Source organism: Pelodiscus sinensis, chromosome 7 (genome assembly GCF_052426305.1).
Source record: "Pelodiscus sinensis isolate ZL-2025 chromosome 7, ASM5242630v1, whole genome shotgun sequence".
Taxonomy (NCBI): domain Eukaryota; kingdom Metazoa; phylum Chordata; order Testudines; family Trionychidae; genus Pelodiscus; species Pelodiscus sinensis.
Window position 1 is genome coordinate 50,978,226 of NC_143058.1, and position 18,882 is coordinate 50,997,107.

The 18,882-nt window shown below is 38.5% G+C and overlaps 1 protein-coding gene across 5 annotated transcripts in view; it reads right to left on the reverse strand.

Moving 5' to 3' along the window:
* PDE1A (phosphodiesterase 1A) overlaps window positions 1–18,882 on the reverse strand; it is a 289,140-nt gene that overhangs the window by 83,895 nt on the left and 186,363 nt on the right. Inside the window, exon 1 of one of the 5 annotated variants that reach the window (XM_025183939.3) lies at window positions 4,887–5,112. The exons of the other annotated variants lie outside the window; for them this stretch is intronic. Coding sequence (XP_025039724.3) covers window positions 4,887–4,993 — 107 coding nt within the window. The 5' untranslated portion in view covers window positions 4,994–5,112. Of the gene's footprint in view, window positions 1–4,886; window positions 5,113–18,882 lie in introns of those variants that run through there. 5 annotated transcript variants of the gene reach the window in all.

Sequence of the window (18,882 nt, forward strand, 5' to 3'; positions counted from 1 at the left end):
TGAAGAGCTTCAAAATGATTTCACCAAACTAAGTGATTGGGCAACAAAATGGCAAATGAAATATAATGTTGATAAATGAAAAGTAATGAACATCAGAAAAAATGATCCCAACTATACATACAATATTATGGGGACTATTTAGCTACAACTACTCAAGAGAGAGATCTTGGAGTCATTGTGGATAGTTCTCTGAAAACATCCACTCAGTGTGCAGCGGCAGTCAAAAAAACAAACAGAATGTTAAGAATCATTTGAAAAGGAATAGAGAATAAGACAGAAAATGTCTTATTGCCTCTATATAAAACCATGGCATGCCCACATCTTGAATACTGCATACAGATGTGGTAATCGCATCTTAAAAAAGATATATTGATATTGGAAAAGGTTCAGAGAAGGGCAACAAAAATGATTAGGGGTTTGGAAGGGTCCCATATAAAGAAAGATTAAAAAGACTTGGACTTTTCAGTTTAGAAAAAAAAGAGATTAAAGGGGGATATGATAGAGGTCTCTAAAATCATGACTAGTATGGAAAAAAGTGAATAAGGAAAAGTTGTTTACTTGTTTCCATAACATGAGAACCAGGGATCACCAAATGAAATTAATAGGTAGCAGTTTTAAAACAAATAAAAGGAAGTTTTTCTTCACGTAGTGCACAGTCAACCCGTGGAACTCCTTGCCAGAGGAGGTTGTGAAGACTAGGACTTTCCAAGGTTAAAAAAAGAGCTAGATAAGTTCATGGAGGTTAGGTCTATCAATGGCTATTAGCCAGGATGGGTAAGAATGGTGTCCTTAGCCTCTTTTTTTCTGGAAATAAATGACAGGAGAAAGATCACATGATATTTACCTATTGTGGTCACTTCCTCTGGGGCATCTGGCATTGGCCACTGTCAGCAGACAGCATACTGAGGTAGATGGACCTTTGATCTGACCCACTATGGCCATTCTTATGTGATCTCTGCTGATAGAAATTAACTCTTTGCCCAACTTTGCAGCATCAGCTACCAAATGGAAAATACCTGAAGGGGGAGCCAGGTCTGGAAAGTGCAAGTATTTTCAAAAATTGGGTTAAAAAACTGGGTAAAACATGACTATTTGTATTTTTAAAACTTGGTAATTTTGGGGGGAAATTTGGTAAAAACCCAATCTCTGAGATTGTGTGTGGGATTGGAATACTGATATATTTCATCTGAAAGGAGATTAAAAACTAGAAACTGGTTGTAAATTTAATTTTCTCTGGCCCTTTTTACTATTCACTTGCTAAGGTATGGGCTCAGCTTGGCTGTGGGTGGATGGTAACCATTTCTATGTGAACACAGAGCAGGGGAAGATAGGAACAGGAGAAAGTTGCCTTTTTAACCAAATTGTTTCTTTTTGCTGTATAATTTCCCCTTATCATTTCAAGTTATATTCCAGGAATTCTCTTAGGACCCTATATTTCTTATGAGAGATAGCTGGATGGTAATTTACATGAAAGAGACAGTTTGATGGTACACCTACACTACATGCCTGTTTCAGAGTCATTGAGAGTACATACCCACCCCCAGCATGGATAAAAATAGCAGTGTAACCAATGAGGTACGGCTTAGGTAAGAGGAATAAAGACACACCTGAAGGATGTAGGTATGTACATGAGTACATACTGTTCACACACACTGTTCACCCATACTGTGCCTGCCTGTTTACACAGCTAAAGAAATGTAATTACTTACTCAAATTAAATTACTTTTGCTAAAGTTCAGAACAGTACTTTGCCCTGTCACTGACACCACTCACTATGTCCTTTTTTTGAAATCTTGTGCTCCCTTAGCTTATATGGCTCTGTCCTTTTCTAGTTCTCCTCCTATATCTCTAGACCAGACAGGTCAGCTTAAGGTAAGCCATAGAGCTACGCAAAATGCATAGCTGGATTCGGCTTACCTTAAGCCAAGTTGCCACAGTGTCTCCACTGCGTGAGAATATGCTCCTGTCCGCTTCCCTTACTTTTCACAGAATAAGGAGTACAAGACGCCAGTGGGGTCTGCCCTCAGTGTTTGATTTTGTGGGGGGGGTCTACCCTATACCCGCTAAATCAAATGCTAGAAGATTGATCCCCATAGAGAGTAGACATGTCCTAATTGTTGCTTCAGCAGATTGTTTGAAAGATCCAGTCTTTTGCCTAAATCTTACATATTCTTCCCGCATAATATCTTAAAGATATGGCCTTTCCTATGGAACCACACAGCTCAAACTTATCCAAGCTGTCGTCATCTTGCACCTCAGTTATATCAACATGTTTTTCTTTAACCCTGACAATCTTGCACTACTCATAGTCATTCAGAAAGCTGCTGCAAATATCCTTTCCCTAGCTCATCACTATGAGTATGTCACCCCTTGTTCTGAATCCTTTCATTGATTTCCCCTCTTTATCATATCAAACATCACCTTGATTGATTCACCATTCATATAGATTGCACTGATCACATTCCATTCTTCTCTTAGACTGGCCTTTCTTCTCCATGAGTGGCCATGCCTATTCATGTTCTCAGCAGCCTTTTGTGATAATGGCAACAAGATAGCAAACATAAGCTGCTTAGTTTCCTTCTCAAAACTTCGCTCACATTGCCTCTCATTTACTATTGAGATGTTAGTTCCTGCCTTTAATTGGGCCACGCAACAGCCTTCATTATGTACTTGTTACATTTTTAAACATGCACCTGCGCTGCTCTTCTCATTCGGGGAGGAACTCCTTGTAAACATCTGCAAAGCTTCTTCATTATCTGTCTTCAAATTTTCCTTAAAAATTCTCTCATGTCTACAAAACCATACACAATCTTGAACAATGTTTACGTCACTGGTGCATTTGATACCACTGCCTATCTTGCTAAGCCATATGGTCTCTGTTTCTTGTACTTCCATCAATCTGTATCCATCTGTTGTGTTTTGACTTAGATTGTAAGCTCTTTGGGGCTGAGATATTTTTGTTCCTTGTTTGTATACCGCCTAATATAGTGGGGTCCTCATCTCAGAGTGCGTCCTTCTATATCATGTGCAATGATAATAGCAAGTCCTTTCATTCATATTTCTGTTCACATAAATGAATATCCTTATTTTTCTTACTGCTTATTTTACTTGTATTCTAGCCCAGACATTTTTTTTAAAAGTTAAAAGAAAAGCAAAAACAAACTTAAAAGGTCCTCAGCAGTATAAAACTTTGAGGCTAAGACTGTCCTTTCTTCACGCATATCCATTTTAATGCAATAATAATAATTAATACCACACATGCTTCACCCCAAAGGTCCCCAAAGTACTTTTCAAGCTGTTTATAAAAGGATTGCTCTCCTACAACTAAAAAGCTGCTGCCTACAGGATGAAGATAACACTGCTAATACTGTGCACAGCAACACTAATCAAGTTTTGAGGGATCTTGAATAGCCACAAATGGTTAGGTTGTAGTCAACAAGAGTCTTAATTTTAAACCTTATCTTAAATATGTAATCTCTAGCAAAGTTGTACGATCTATTACCATGCTGAGGTATTTTGCTCAATACTGACAATACAATTTTATTTTAGATCTCAACATTCATAAAAAGATTTCCTGAGAACTGATGGAGCTACAGATACATCAACACCATTTCCTAAAACACAAATACTAAATGCTAATATATCTGGACTCTGTTATGTCTGACAGTGTTTGTCTTTGTTTACAAAACACTCTTCTTCTCTCAGACTTTGTATGTATGTATGAGTGTGGCCATGCTCTGAGGAAATAAGTCATAGAACTAGACGTGGCACAAGCAAACAATATTAAATTTGTCACCCCACAAATGCAGATTCTGGTCAAACAAAATAGTTTGTGAATTTGTTCCTAATTTGTCAAATTGCTTCCTTTGGAAAAAAACCCAAAGCAGGAAATTTTCTGAAAAAATCAATATGATTTGTTTAGCATTTTCAAAATGAAGTTTTATTTTCGGGTTTAAAAGATCTTTTTTTAAAAATCTCACCAATAAAATGAAACATTTCATTTTGCATTGGACAAAATATTTTGCTTGATCTGAAATATTTTTCGTTTCTATTTCAGGTGACAGAATGATTGTTTTTGTTTTAAGTCAGCCCTAACCTTCCTCACCCCACTTCAGTTCACCCACCAAAGCAAAAATAGGATTATTCACATGGGTGTCATGTATAAGAGGCAGGGGAAGGCCTTCCCAGACTTCCAGTCATGGCCCCGCCCACTCTGCTCCCAGCACTCCCCCTGCTTCTGCATGCTCCCAGGTTTCAGCCACACTGAGGCTGGAGATGCTAGGGCAGCGTGCCCTCCACATGGTGACCAGAGAGGCTGGGGATGCTGGGTCGATGAACCCTCCCTGTACTCTGCAGCTGGGGATGCTCACCTTTGTAATGGGCAGTGGCTTGGCCCCTGAGGGCAGGGCCTCAGACAGACTGGGTAGGACTGGGAGCTTGCCTTCCCCAGCCCTACATTCACTCACCGCTCATGTTTATTCATAGAGCTCTAAATACAGCAGTATTGACCATGTTTGATCATGCTAATTAATTCTATCTAATTATTTTATATTGGTGAATAGCTAGGCCACCAGTAAAATACCCTTGCATTAGCGAGCTCTAGGACTCTGGAAATGTATATGCTATAGCATACATATCTTATAACTTGTGAATATGCACTAAAGTAAACATTTTCCTTCCCTTTCACTGTACGGACATTTAGGAACATGGAAAATGGGCCAAATTAAAACACAGTCTCCAAATTGTAAAAATCTAATTACAGTATATTATAAACATCTTTAATTATTATTCATAAAATGCACTTTAGTACAAATGTGATTGAATAGCATAAAAGGATCAAGTTAATGCAAGTGTGCATCAACTAGAAATAGTAACACAATACTTACATAGCAGTGGATGAGATTTTCCTCTTGATCCTATGACCATCAGTTTTTGATTTGGCCGAGCTGGTATTTGTTTTGACACCCATTTTGTCCTTTTTATCATGGGTCATTTTGCAGGTGCTTTTTATGTCCTACCCACTGCAGCAAATCCCTACATTAACTATGATAAGTAAATGGTACAGCCCCTTCTCCTAAGTGCATGTCATTCTTACTACTACTACTGTTGCTCTGAGCATAGGAGCAACAACAGTTCAGTTCTAGAGCAGATGTATTATGAGGTCATTCTGATGTAAATTCTGATCACTGAAATATAATCACTGAACTATGTAATCTCTATGGTATGCCCATGTGGATGGCATCATCTAACATACAGAAATGTCATAATAAAGAACATTTTTATTGTATTCTCTGATAACCCATACATTCCAAATCTCCATACACTTACAAAACTTCAGTAAAAGAATTAACAAGGAATTTGACTTTTTTCCAACCAATGAAAGTTAGTATTGTCCAGATAAGTGGAACTCCTCTTAATTAAGACTAAGATTGGCTATAGCGTCACTAACACTCATATTATTCCCCCTACCTGATATTCCTACACATTTAACACACAGGCATGCACTACATTTGACACATAGGCCTGGATTATTCTAGGGAATTTGCACACTGTTAGGAGATTGGGGTGCAGCAGAACTGGTACTGAACAAGGTTTAATTGCAAGAGGAAGTGATTAGGGGACTACGACACTTTGGAGTTCTGGGTTTGAGTGTCTGCTCCAACATAGACTTCCTATGTTACTGTAAGCAAGTCAGTGTCTCTCTGTGCCTTCATTTCCCAGCTGTAAAATGGTATTCCAGTAACTCATTGAGGGTGTGTCTAGACTACAGGGTTTTGTCGACAAAATTTAACTTTTGTCGACAAAACTATACCTGTGTCTACACTGCCACTGAGTTCTGTCGACCTAACATCAACAGAACTCAGCAGTTTTGTCGACGACTGTAAACTTCATTCTACGAGGAATAAAGTCTTTTGTCGACAGAGTTCTGTCAACAGAAGGTGTTATTGCAAGTACACTGTCCTTTGCGTCTACACTGTCAGAACTGGATGTAGTCTAGACACTCTTTGTTGACAGAAGCTTTGTTGATAGTATCTGTTGACAAAACTTCTGTCGATAAAAGCCTGTAGTCTAGGCATACCCAGAGAGATTAATACTCAGAAGCTGCACACACACACACAAGATTATAATGATATAGTATTCAACACCTTCACAGCAACTATGGTTAAACACTGTAGGTGAAGGGAGCATGCCAGTCAGACCTGCCTTAAGTGATGCTGAACACAGTTTGCCCTGGTTTACACTTGCAGTTAAACTGTGTTTAGCATCAATTCAACTGTGCCTATGATTTTTTCTCTACATGCTGCTTAGCAGGAGGCTCTCAGGGTAACAAAATTCAGAATTGCCAGATAGAACTTTATACACAAACACTACTTAAAAGACATTGTATATGCTGGAGGCGAAAGATATTTCAACTAAGCTTGAAGTACAATTCCTTGAAAAGACAACATCCAAGTAGTGTACTATCATCATGTACAAGAGTGCTTAAAGTTGAAGAAAACATGAAGAACTGGGCAACACTAAGGAACAGAACCATGCAAGACCAACGAAAGCAGGGAGTAGGAAACCTCGGTTGTAATAGGATTGTTCAGATCAAAGGGTTTACTGCAAAATATTTTTATGGTGAAATTCTGGAGGAGTTAAGAGATTATATAAATGACTAGGGAACAACAGAACCAACATTAATCTTTAGAATTGTTAACTTTATTTCCAACACCCTGCAATCACCGGAGAATATAATTGATTCAGAATAAATTCTAGAAGACAAGACTGAAAGCACATAGCTTATCTATGGGTGTGCAAAAAGAGTATTTACTAAGTGGAGACAAAGAGAAGTAATGAATATTACATGAAAAGATTAAAACAGAACTTCATATGTTTTGTGAGTTAAAATTTGGCAGGACTTTGTGCAGCTGCTTCTAATTTGCTGAAAAAAACTCCTCTCCTTTGGGGCTGAAACTTTCCAGGTTCACTCAGAGACTAGAGATGATGACTTCCATTTGTTTTAATTTGAGGAAAATCCTTGCAGCTGTTTTTGAGTTATTGGAAAGTAAAAGGGGAAAGCACTACTACTACAAAATTTGTTTTTAGACGTTTTCACTCATCAGTAACTCAAACTTCCTCAGAAAAAAAACTCAAAATTTTGTTTGGAACAAGTAGTTGAGGACCAAGTTCTTTATTACTTACACAAAGAAAAAAAATACATATGGGAAAGTTTGACCAAATTTGAAAATAATTTTTGAGCGTGTTTATTTAAAATGTTCATTTCAGGTTCATTTAAAATCATTTTTAAAATTAGCCAATCTTAATTAAAGCTTTAGGGGGGTTTGTGCATGTTTGTGTGTGAATACACATGTGCATGTTATTTCCTGGTGTCAGAGAGCCAGAGACTGAGGCAGGGATAATCTGCAGGATAGAGACCATAAAACATGCATCACCAACCTCAAAATTAAGGATCACACGTACTTAAAGAGATAGGTGAGAAGTACCTTGAGAAGAACCAGATGAATGAGACTTGGCAATTTTAAAAGTTGAAATGAAATACATTTTCAGGTCAGACAAGAAAACAATGTTTTAAATGTTGAGCCAATCAAAAAGTGAAATAAATGAATTAATAAATAAATAAATTGTGGGTCAAACAAAACATTTAATTTTGACAAACTGAAATAATTTGTTTTAATTTCAACCACTTAAAAGTTTCTGATTTTAAAACAGCTCATTAAAAGGACATTTTAAATGAAAAGTTGTTCCATACAAAATATCGTAACTTTAATATGTCAAATGAGACATTTTTGACTCCCTAAATAACCAAACTAGTAACATCAAAATGAATTCTCAAAATATTACATTGCTGAGCAATCTGCATTTTTTATTGAAAAAAAAATTTGTCTAGAAATTTTTCCCAGATGTACTCTCGAGCTTAATTTTGCTTAGTGGAAATACTCACATGCTTAAGCATTTGCAGAATAGGGGATCAAGTGGCTCTTACTTTTTTAGTTTTGCAACTGCCTTGAAACTTTGCCTTGCAGAAAAACATATCCAGCCAAATAACTCTGATCCCTTACAGCCTATTCACCTCAATATGTTCACCCCTCTGCCTAGTAATATCTGGGAATTTCAAAGACCTGTTGAAATTATTTACTTTTTAGGGTGTAGACTGATAAAATATTCTCTACTTAAAAACTAATAAAAATCCCCTGTATTATGAAACATTGAAGTAACTAAACACAAAAAGTCAGGAAATGCTAAATCTAAGGATTTATTTTATTTATGTAACATTAAATCTCTTGCAGTGCATATATATTTATCTCATATTAAACATATACTATATGTGGAATGTGGGTGTGTTGAGATTTTGTATTTAATTCAATTCATTCCCTGGGCAGTAATACCATTGACAGTAGTGGGAATGATGTGCAAAAACTGAGTATAGAATATGGCCCAGAGCACTTAAAATGTGCTGTAAAAATGAGAGACAAATTAATATTGTACTTAGAATAACTAACAACTTGATCTATTGGTCATGGTAGAGTGCTTTATACATAGTGTAACTCTTCAAACTCCAAGTATTGTGAATTTCCAACCTTTTCATTTAATTAGAATTTTAAATATAATACTGGAATAGTCAGAAGTACATTTTTTCTCCCTTAGGAATCCATAAAAAGAGAGGAGGAGAGCAGAGATAAGAAAATGAGTCCAAATTTAAACGACTTAAAATTATCTGATAGTGAAAAATAAAGTTTTGCTGCTGATCTCTCATATTGCCTGTGAAGATACTGAGGTTCTAATCAGTAAAATATATTTTTTGGCTCCCAGAGCACCCAATATTATACATAGTGGGGGGAAATTGGCTATTTAAATCGGCTACCTGATTAAGCCAGGAATCAACCCCCTGAAAACTGTTTATAAAATAAAATCCTTTTCATACACAGAACTGAAGAACCTATGGGAAGACAAAGTACTTATCATCCCAAAGGCCAGTTCATTCAGTTTACCAACCATCCACAATCTTTTATGGATTTCACTGGCTTGACTGTTCTCTCCCGAAATTAATTTACATTGCTGTATCCAATTCTGGAATACTTCATATCTGCTTCTTTTACATCCTTATTGAGCTTCCAGTCAAGTTGACTGAAAAATCCTAATTTACTTCCATTGAAACTGGATCAGTTAGATCAGTGGTTGAAGACGGGCAGAAGGAGAGCTCTCTCACCCAAGCAACAAATGTATCAGACTTATAAGGAACAATCCACCTTCGTATTAGCCTCCCAAGTGGTATCAAGGAGCGAGCTTAGGAGAGTTTTCCTGACATTACTGGCAGTAACTTAATTGCAATAAATGGCAAAGATGATATGGACAACTACTGGCACTGTGGTAATAGTAGAGGGACACTGTTCAGAAAGAACAGGCAAGGGAGAAAAGGAGGAGGAGTTGCACTGTAGGTAAGAGAGCACTATGATTGCTCAGAACTCCAGAATATAGAGGGAGAAAAGCCTTTTGAGAGTCTATGGGTCAAGTTTAGAGGTGTAAGCAAGAACAGTGATATTGTGGTTGGTGTCTGCTACAGGCCGCCAAATCAGGTGGATGAGGTACATGAGACTTTCTTCAGACAACTGAGAGAAGTTTCCAGATCACAGGCCCTGGTTTTTATGGGGGTCTTTAATCACCCTCACATCTGTTGGGAGACCAATACGGCAGTACACAGACAATCCAGGACGTTTTTGGAGAATGTTGGTGATAACTTCTTGGTACAAGTGCTGCAGGATCCGACCAGAGGCTGTGCGCAGTTTGATGTGCTGTTCACAAACTGGGAGGAGCTAATAGGGGAAGTAGAGACTTTGACTCCCTCAGAGACCTGATGGACAGAATCCCCCGGAATGCTATCATGAAGGGGAAAGGAGCCCAGGAGAACTGGCAGTATTTTAAAGAAGCCTTATTGAAGGCACAGAAAGAAAGCATTCCAATGCATAGCAAGAGAAGCAAATATGGTAGGAGACCAGATTGGCTTACTGGGGAAATCCTTAGTGAACTTAGGCACAAAAAGGGAGCTTACAAAAAGTGGAAACTTGGACAGATGACTAGGGAGGGATATACATGTATAGCTTGAGAATGCAGGGGAATTATCAGGAAGACAAAAGCACAGTTGGAATTGCAACTCGCAAGGTATGTGAAGGATAACAAGAAAGGTTTCTACAGGCATGGTAGCAAGAAGAAGGTGGTCAGAGAGGGTGTGGGGCCCCCACTGGATGAGGGTGGTAACCTAGTGATAGATGATGTGGGGAAATCTGAAGTACTTAATGCTTTCTTTGCCTCTGTCTTGCACCCAGAGTAATGCACTCCCAGACTAATGCGCTAAGTGACGCAATATGGGACGAAGGTGGACAGCCCTTGGTGGGGAAAGAACAGGTCAGGAACTATTTAGAAAATCTAAACGTACATAAATCCATGGGTCCAGACTTAATACAACTGAGGATACTGAGGGAGTTGGCAAATGTCATTGAGGAGCCTTTGGCCATTATCTTTGAAAAGTCGTGGAGATCAGGTGAGATCCCAGATGATTGGAAAAAGGCAAATGTAGTGTCCATCTTTAAGAAAAATCATGGAGGGGAGCCTCAAGGAATCCATTTTGAAGCACTTGGAAGAGGGGAAGGTGATCAAGAATAGTCAGCATGGATTCATGAAGGGCAAGTCGTGCCTGACCAATCTGATTAGCTTCTATGATGAGATAACTGACACTATGGATATGGGGAAGTCAGTGGATGTGATATACCTTTACCTTAGCAAGGCTTTTGATACGGTCTCCCACAATATTCTTGCCAGCAAGTTAAGGGAATGTGGATTGGATAAATGGACAGTAAGATGGATAGAAAGCTGGCTGGAAGGTTGGGCCCAGTGGGTAGTGATCAACGGCTCAATGTCAGGATGGAGGTCAGTTTCTAGCAGCGTGCCCAAGGTTCGGTTCTGGGACCGGTTTTATTCAACATCTTTATTAATGACCTGGATGTGGGGATGTATTGTATTCTCAGTAAGTTTGCGGATGACACTAAGCTAGGGGGAGAAGTATATATGCTGGAGGGCAGGGATAGAGTCCAGAGTGACTTAGACAAATTGGAGGATTGGGCCACAAGAAATCTGATGACGTTCAACAAGAATAAGTGTAGAGTCCTGCACTTGGGACGGGAGAATCAGTAGAATTGTTACAGGCTGGGGACCGACAGGATAAGTAGCAGTTCTGTAGAAAAGGACCTGGGGATTATAGTGGATGAGAAGCTGGACATGAGTCAACAGTGTGCCTTTGTAGCCAAGAAGGCTAATGGCATATTAGGTTGCATTAAGAGGAGCATTGCCAGTCGATCCAGAGATGTGATTATTCCTCTTTGCTTGGCTCTGGTTAGGCCACATCTGGAGTATTGTGTCCAGTTCTGGGTCCCCAATTACAGGGGTCCAGCGGAGAGTGACCAAAATGATTAGGGGGCTGGAGCATATGACCTATGAGAAGAGGCTGAAGGAGTTGGGTCTATTTAGTCTGCAGAAGAGAAGAGTGAGGGGGGATTTGATAGCAGCCTTCAACTTCCTTAAGGGAGGTTCCAAAGAGGCTGGAGGAAGGCTGTTCACAGTAGTGATGGTTGGCAGAACAAGGAACAATGGTCTCAAGTTGTGGTGGGAGAGGTCCAGGTTGGATATTAGGAAAAACTATTTCACTAAGAGGGTGGTGAAGCACTGGAATGGGTTACCTAGGGAAGTAGTGGAGTCTCCATCCCTAGAGGTGTTTAAGTCTCGGCTTGACAAAGCCCTGGCTGGGTTGATTTAATTGGGATTGGTCCTGCCTTGGGTAGGGCGCTGAACATGATGGCCTTTTAAAGTATCTTCCAGCTCTATGATTCTATGACACAAAATGTCTAATTCTCTATTTCCTTCCTGCAGAAGTTAGTGAAAATTTTCACTTGTCTGAAATGTTCCCTTCCTCTATCAGCTGTACAGAAGTGTAGATCTATAGCCCAAATTTGTCCTACAGCCCAAGTGGATTATATCTGGTGCCTGGCCCAGGGCTGCTGCTTATTCAAAAGTTGATTTCACAGAAGTTAATGCTGGACTTTTTAAAAAAACAACGAATGGTTGAATGTTCTATCAACCTGCCTTTTGTTGGCCACCACAAGATTTTCGAAGAGAAGACAAGGAAGATCTTTGGGGACAGTTTGCAAGGTTAGTGGGAAGTGAACGGGCAGATTAAAGATAGCATAGAAGAAATTAAGGGTATTTTTAATTAGGACAAGACTGAAAAATGTTTAATAAATAGTAATAATGTTCATTTAGTAAAAATCATTAATTACTTGAAAATGGTATGATTAATTGATTAAACATCTTAACTGGGAGGAGAGAGGAAAAATTTGCAGAATTTTAGCTCAAATCCCATAGATTTGCAGTTTTCTTAGAGGTGTTTCATATCCTCAGTAACTGTATTAAACTTACCTCTCAGAAAAACTTGAAGCTTATTACAAAAGATCTTTAAAGGGTTTTTTATATTATTTTTGTAAAGCTAAGAAGGCTTGAAAGCTTTTTGACAACACAAGCTTCTATAATAGCAATTTTCACAGAAGCATCGTTTGTGAAATCTCTTGATGGATGCACAGAATTATTTTCTTTGAATGTAGCACTTACAGCTGGCAAGGCTACTTCAGGTAGCATACATTAAACCATGTCACATGATGAAGCCTGACAAAAGTAACATGCAGTCGTGGCAAACTCAGCTGAACTGTAGTTTCAACTCACATGATCAAACTTAATTAGATCAACATTTTTATTTTTTGTTTAAGGAATCATCACATTCTATTTCCCATCTGTCAGGCCCAAGTACAAAGAGGAATAATCTAGTCCATATTTTACCATCTGGACAATAAATGCCAGACCAGGGATCGTTCCCTCAGTGGACTCATACTAAACATCTGTTTCAAATATTGGCTCATCCTTGTTGAAATATCAGATATTATTTCTCTAAGTAATCATAATTTGAAGCACAATTTGCTTGAATATGTTATCCATTTCCTCTAAAATGAATTGTGTCACCTTTTGAGCACTCACTCATCAGTACTGCGCCATGTAATATACATTGATTTCTTCATTTATAATTGAATGACTCTATTAGTCAACCTTTTGGGGTCAGAGGATTGGGGCAGTATGATTTCTAAATTTAAGCAAGTATCTAAATCTATTTTAGATATTAAGATTTCACTGACACGGGCTACAATCCTGCAAATGGATGTAGTAATGTAGATGCCTATGCTGATGGCCCATAGAGAGGTCAGCACTACCACATCTGTTTTCACATGATCAGGGCCTCACAGTCAAGGAAAATGTATCACTTTGTTTTCAGGATAAAATCAGTTATTTAATAGTTATGGGTACGTCTACACTTGCCCCCTACTTTGAACTAGGGAGGCAAATGAAGGTCGCCATTTTGAAAATTGACTATCCTGATTTAATTTGACGAGTATAGATATGGAACTCCTAGAAAAACCCCTTAAAAACTACATTGTATGAGGAGTACATGGTTAATTCGAGTTAAGGGTTTTTTTCGGAGTACCGCGTCTATGCGGCAAGTTAAATTGGGCTAGTCAATTTCCAAAATGGCGACCGGCCGCAACTATGCTAATCAAGTGCGGGATATTTAAATCCCGCGCTTCATTAGCAACTTCAGTCGCCTTCATTTGCCTCCCTAGTTCAAACTTAGAGAGTCAACTGAATGTCACAGTTTTTATGCTCTGGGATATAGAAACTGTAAACACTCCATAATGTCAAGTGATGAACTAGAGCTGTACATTTTTTGTAGTTCATTAGCAGTTTTGAAATTTTTTACATAAAATTGTTTCAAATTGGTCTGAAAACAAAAATTTACAAAATTATCTGCAAATAAGAGTTGAAACATTTCATTTCACATTGAACAACATATTTCCTTTAGAAAAAAAACCAAAATGTTTTCTTTAGATTTTGAACATTTTTAAAACTTCCGATTTTAAAAAGAACAATGGGAAATTTTGAAAATTAAAAAGATTAAATACAAATATAAGAAATGTAGACTTTTCAATAAGACAAAAGAAAATAGTTTATTTTTGTTTTCTCAAAATGAACAAATTTAGTAAATCCAACAAATTCACACAACGTTTCAGTGTCTGCAAATCTGCATTTTTCATCAGAAAAAGTTTTGGGCAAAAAATTTCACTCCATGCTATGGTGCACTCCTCCTGAGATGCTTTCAATAGGAGCTTAGGAAGAAATTAAAATAAAATACAAATGTTAATGAAAGTATTCACTGAACCTGGTCCAGCAGATTCTCTGATTCAGAATCAGTCAGGTCCTGAGGGTGCTGGATCGGGGATGTACAACCTCTCTTTAGCTTTTCCTTTCTCAGACCTATACAGCTCTTCTTACACAGAAGAGCTCTGTGCAGTTTGAAAGTTTGTCACTATTACCCACAGAAGTCGATCCAATAAAAGTTATTACCACATCCACCTCTTCTCTCTAACTTTAGATTCTTCAGATACTAAAAAAATGAAGGGAGCCATGCTTTACAGAGGGGTGTGGAAAACAGTACCAATAAAAGGCACAGTTCCCAATGTGGTGGAGCTCCATTAGGGGTATAGGTGATAAAGGTAGCAGTATTCAACTTCTAGCCCAATCTGTAGCAGCATCAGAGCTGCTCTGAGTTGGACGAGGTGCAATTGACACAAAGGGGCTGTTATAGTAGCAGGGCACCATAGGTGCCCAGGGCAGCTCTAAGCCACTGCGCCTTTCCCCCAGTGCTAAGAGCTACTAGGGTGGTTAGCCTAGAGTAAACTACACTGTCTGTATGATGTCTGTGAATCCTCCTGATTCTGGCTGTTTAAACTGATGTTGTGCGCTATTTGCCCTGCTGGAGTCATACCAGAAAATCTTGTGTGTGGGGGCAGGATCTGGCCCAAAAAGTATATGCAAGCTGAAAATATTCTGAAATAGTGTTTCTGTGATATATGTGGCACATTCAGAATGCATGCTTGTGTGGTGGTATGCAGATTTTAAGAACAGCTGGCTGATATGGAATACAGTAACTCCACCGCCTGTGAGTAATGTGATCACACCCCAAACTCCTATTTTACTTCATCTTCAAATTTTAAGATTTTTAAAAAATGATTCAGATGATACTTGCATCTTGTCTGCTAATGTGCAGGTGGTTGAAAGTGGGTGGTAAGTGCGTCCAGTTACCAGAAATACACATTGAAGATTTATGACCCAGGGTGGTTGTTACAACACTAGTTACAAACTGTGTGACATTATCACCCTTCATTTCTCCAGGATCATCTGCATTATTCTTTTCAACACCGAGCTTCTGTTCCTAAGGGAATGTGTGCAAAATTATTTAGTATATTGTGGAGTTATCCTGCATTATTTCAAGAACTCTAAAGCTCATAGTGATTCCATCTTTAATTATAACTGTACCAAGCAACTGTCAGTTCTCTTGCCTTCAAAAATACAAAAACTTATCTATGTACTTCATTTCACAGAAGGAACCAACAGCATCCAAAACAATTACTAACTGTGCAAACTAACCTACTACTTCATCCACCTCTGAAACACAGATACTTCTGAGGTAAAAGGTCTCCGAGACCACATACTTTAAAAGGACACTGGACCATAGTTCAACACAAAAGCAAGGATATTTTATCCAACTGCAACTATTGGGTTAGGCAGGCAAAATAGAATTTCTGTGGCTCTCTGAAAAAGTGAATTCAGCTAGAACTGCAAGATTAGCAAAACATATTATGGATCTTTATTAGCCACAAGTAGTAAGGATTAAAGGTGAGTGAAAAACAATTTTTCATTTTGGAGGCTGACCCAAAAAATAAGGAAAAAATGTTTTGGGCTGACCCAAAAAGACATTTGGGAGGGGGGGGGGAAAGAGGGTTCCCTCTCCAAAACGAGAAACTAAAGCAAAAAAAAAAAAAAAAAAAAAAAAAAAGGTTGGGGTTGGAAAAAATGTTTCTTTTGATCTGAAATTAAACACTGCATTTAATTTTTTGATATCTCTTTGTATTTTATTGGCTTTGTTTTTAGTTAAATCTAACTAAAATTCAAAATGTCATTTTGAAATAAAAAGTCAAAAAAGGTTATTGAAACCATGAAAGCAAAATATTTCATTTTTTAAAAAAATTCCATACCCTTTTTTGGCCTGAACTATTTGTTGAATTCCACCCACACTCATGAAAATTCTCAGATGACCCAGATCAGGGGTGGCCAAACCATTTAACGAAGTGAGGCAAAACAGCGGTAGAAAAAATGTGAAAAGCCACACCAGAATTGTAGAGCAAAAAAGAAAAAGATAAAAAGGAAAGCCCCCCAAAATTGTCAAGCAAAGGAGGCTGCCCCTTTAAGAAACAAGCTTAGGCTTTTTAGCCATATCAGGCTCCCGTCGACAGCTACCATCTGGGGTGCCATTTTGAATCACTGCCCGGATGAGCACTGGGGAGCCGGGAGAGAGCCAGTGGTAGAGGGAGAGGGGGCCATTTGGGGGGCTGCAGGAGCAGCTTCGTGAGCCATACTTTTGGGGAAGAAGAGCCGCATGCAGCTCACGAGCCGCAGGTTGGCCACCCCTGACCCAGATCATGTGCTATTTGCCAAAAAAATTGACTCCATTCTAGTCAGGACTGAAATTTCATTAACCTGATTCTCTTCCCATCTAGGAGGTGTGTACACTAGGACTATGTCTACACTACCAGGTTATTTCAAAATAAGTTATTTCAGAATAATAACTCCCAAAATAACTATTTCAAAATAGGATGTCCCTACTATAGGGTAGCCTTGAAATTAGTCAGAGACAGGTTCTCTTAGTGTGGATGCACTAGCTCAACTTAGAGCCCCAGGAAGCACTGAGGAGTAATTAGCTTGAATGACCTTGGGGAATAGTCATTTTGAAATAGTGGCAGTGGCGCATCCACACTACCACTATTTTTAAATAAGCGTTATTCCTTGTGGAAAGTAGGAGTTATTTTGAAATAAGGGGCTGGTTATTTTGAAATAATAACAGACTTGGCAGTGTGGATGCTTCACTTGTTATTTTGAAAAAAAGGCCTACAATAGGGTAAATCAGGATTAGCTCTGTTAATGTGACGTAGAACTATAAGTTTGGCCTGATATAAATAATTTGCCATATTTCTAAGACATTATCTACACTTCACTTCATGGGTTATTTTGGTGTAACTTATGTCACTTGATTGTGTGAATAATCTACAACCCTGTACAACATAAATTACACCCACCTAAGCGTTGGAGTAGACAGCGCTATATCAGTGGGAGCTTCTCCCACCAACATAGCTATCACGGCTCACGGAGGCAAGAGTTATTGAGATGACAAGAGAACTCTCTTCCATGGACAGAGCCCTACACTGATACAAAATTTGTGTCTGCATCCACATCTGTACCCACAAAAATGAGCTATCCACATCCATAGATTTGGATATAAAGGGATATAAAGTGGATATCTGCAAATCTTCGCGGTCTAGATGCAAAATTTATATCCATATCTGCAAAAATGAGCTATGGATAGCCACAACCATATCTGTGGAAGGATAGAAAGTGGATACCCACAGACTTGCAGGGCTCTACCCACCGACTTAGAGCATCTCTGCCACAAGCAGTGCAACTGCACCACTGTAAAGGTTGTAATGCAGATGTAGCCTTAATGGATGTGATTGGGAAGGTGAATGGAAAGTTGCAAATAGGGGCTTAACAAGCAGAACTCTGGGCTCAGGATGTCTGTCCTGATATAAGAAGAAACTACTTAATGCCAGAGACAATGGACAACAAACTTGGAAAGATCAGATTGCACATGGACAATGCATGGGCAGAACATGCTGCATAGATTCATTCCAGCAAAGTGGTCAAGCCAATCCCAAAATGTACAATGCAGTATATAGTAAATTCAATGTAATGTGTAAATATCTATCAAGGGGGTTTCTGTCTAACTTTGGGCATGTAGTTTAGTGTGATCACCTCAGAGTAGCTTTGTTGAATGCCAAATAAAAGAAGCTGAGTGACAAAAACCTGGATTCAAACTAAGGTTTTAGATCCCAGAGAACGGGATGAAATCCTAGCATTCAATCCTAGAACTGTTCTGGATAAGTCAAGTGGAAAGCCCGCAGGTGGAATCCCAGTAAAAACCTGTTTTTTCAGCAGAAGAATCAATTCTTATGTCTTTCCTGAAAAAAAAAAATCTCTAATGCTCCCCCCTTGCTCTCCTGGTTACTACTTCTTGCAGCACCTAGTGGCCTGGATTAACCCTGATTCACATGAAATGTGTTGACAGAGTACAAAGTGGCATTTTCATGGGAGCACTGTTGAATCTGTATTCTCAGTAGACAATTAAGACTTCAGCTCTTTCATCCAGTTACTGACATTTTCATTTCTTCTTAAAAACGGAACTTTTGCAGCAACTTCTAATGATCCAGAACAGCAAAAATCAGCAAACTTAAACAGGTATCATTACAAGATGATGTTGACTTATTCTCATTTGTTCTGCATTTAATTTCTCATTTTAAAAGAGCAACATAGGAATATTTAAAATGGAGTGACAGACTACCAAATTCAAAAGAAACAAGCTTTCCTATCACAGTCATATCCTTGACATATTCAGACTTCTTTTTGCTTTAAGATTTCTTCCTCACTCAGGAACTGTCAAAAGCCTCCTTTGAAGATTGAAGGCTTCAGCTTTTTTAATGGGACATTTACAATTGCTGCCCAAAAGGAAAACATAATTTCACATAGCTCTGGAAAGCTTTCCCAGCTGCCAGATTACTTAAAATGACTACTATCAGCACTTCTTAAATGAAGCTGTTAGTGTATTTCTCAGCAAACAAT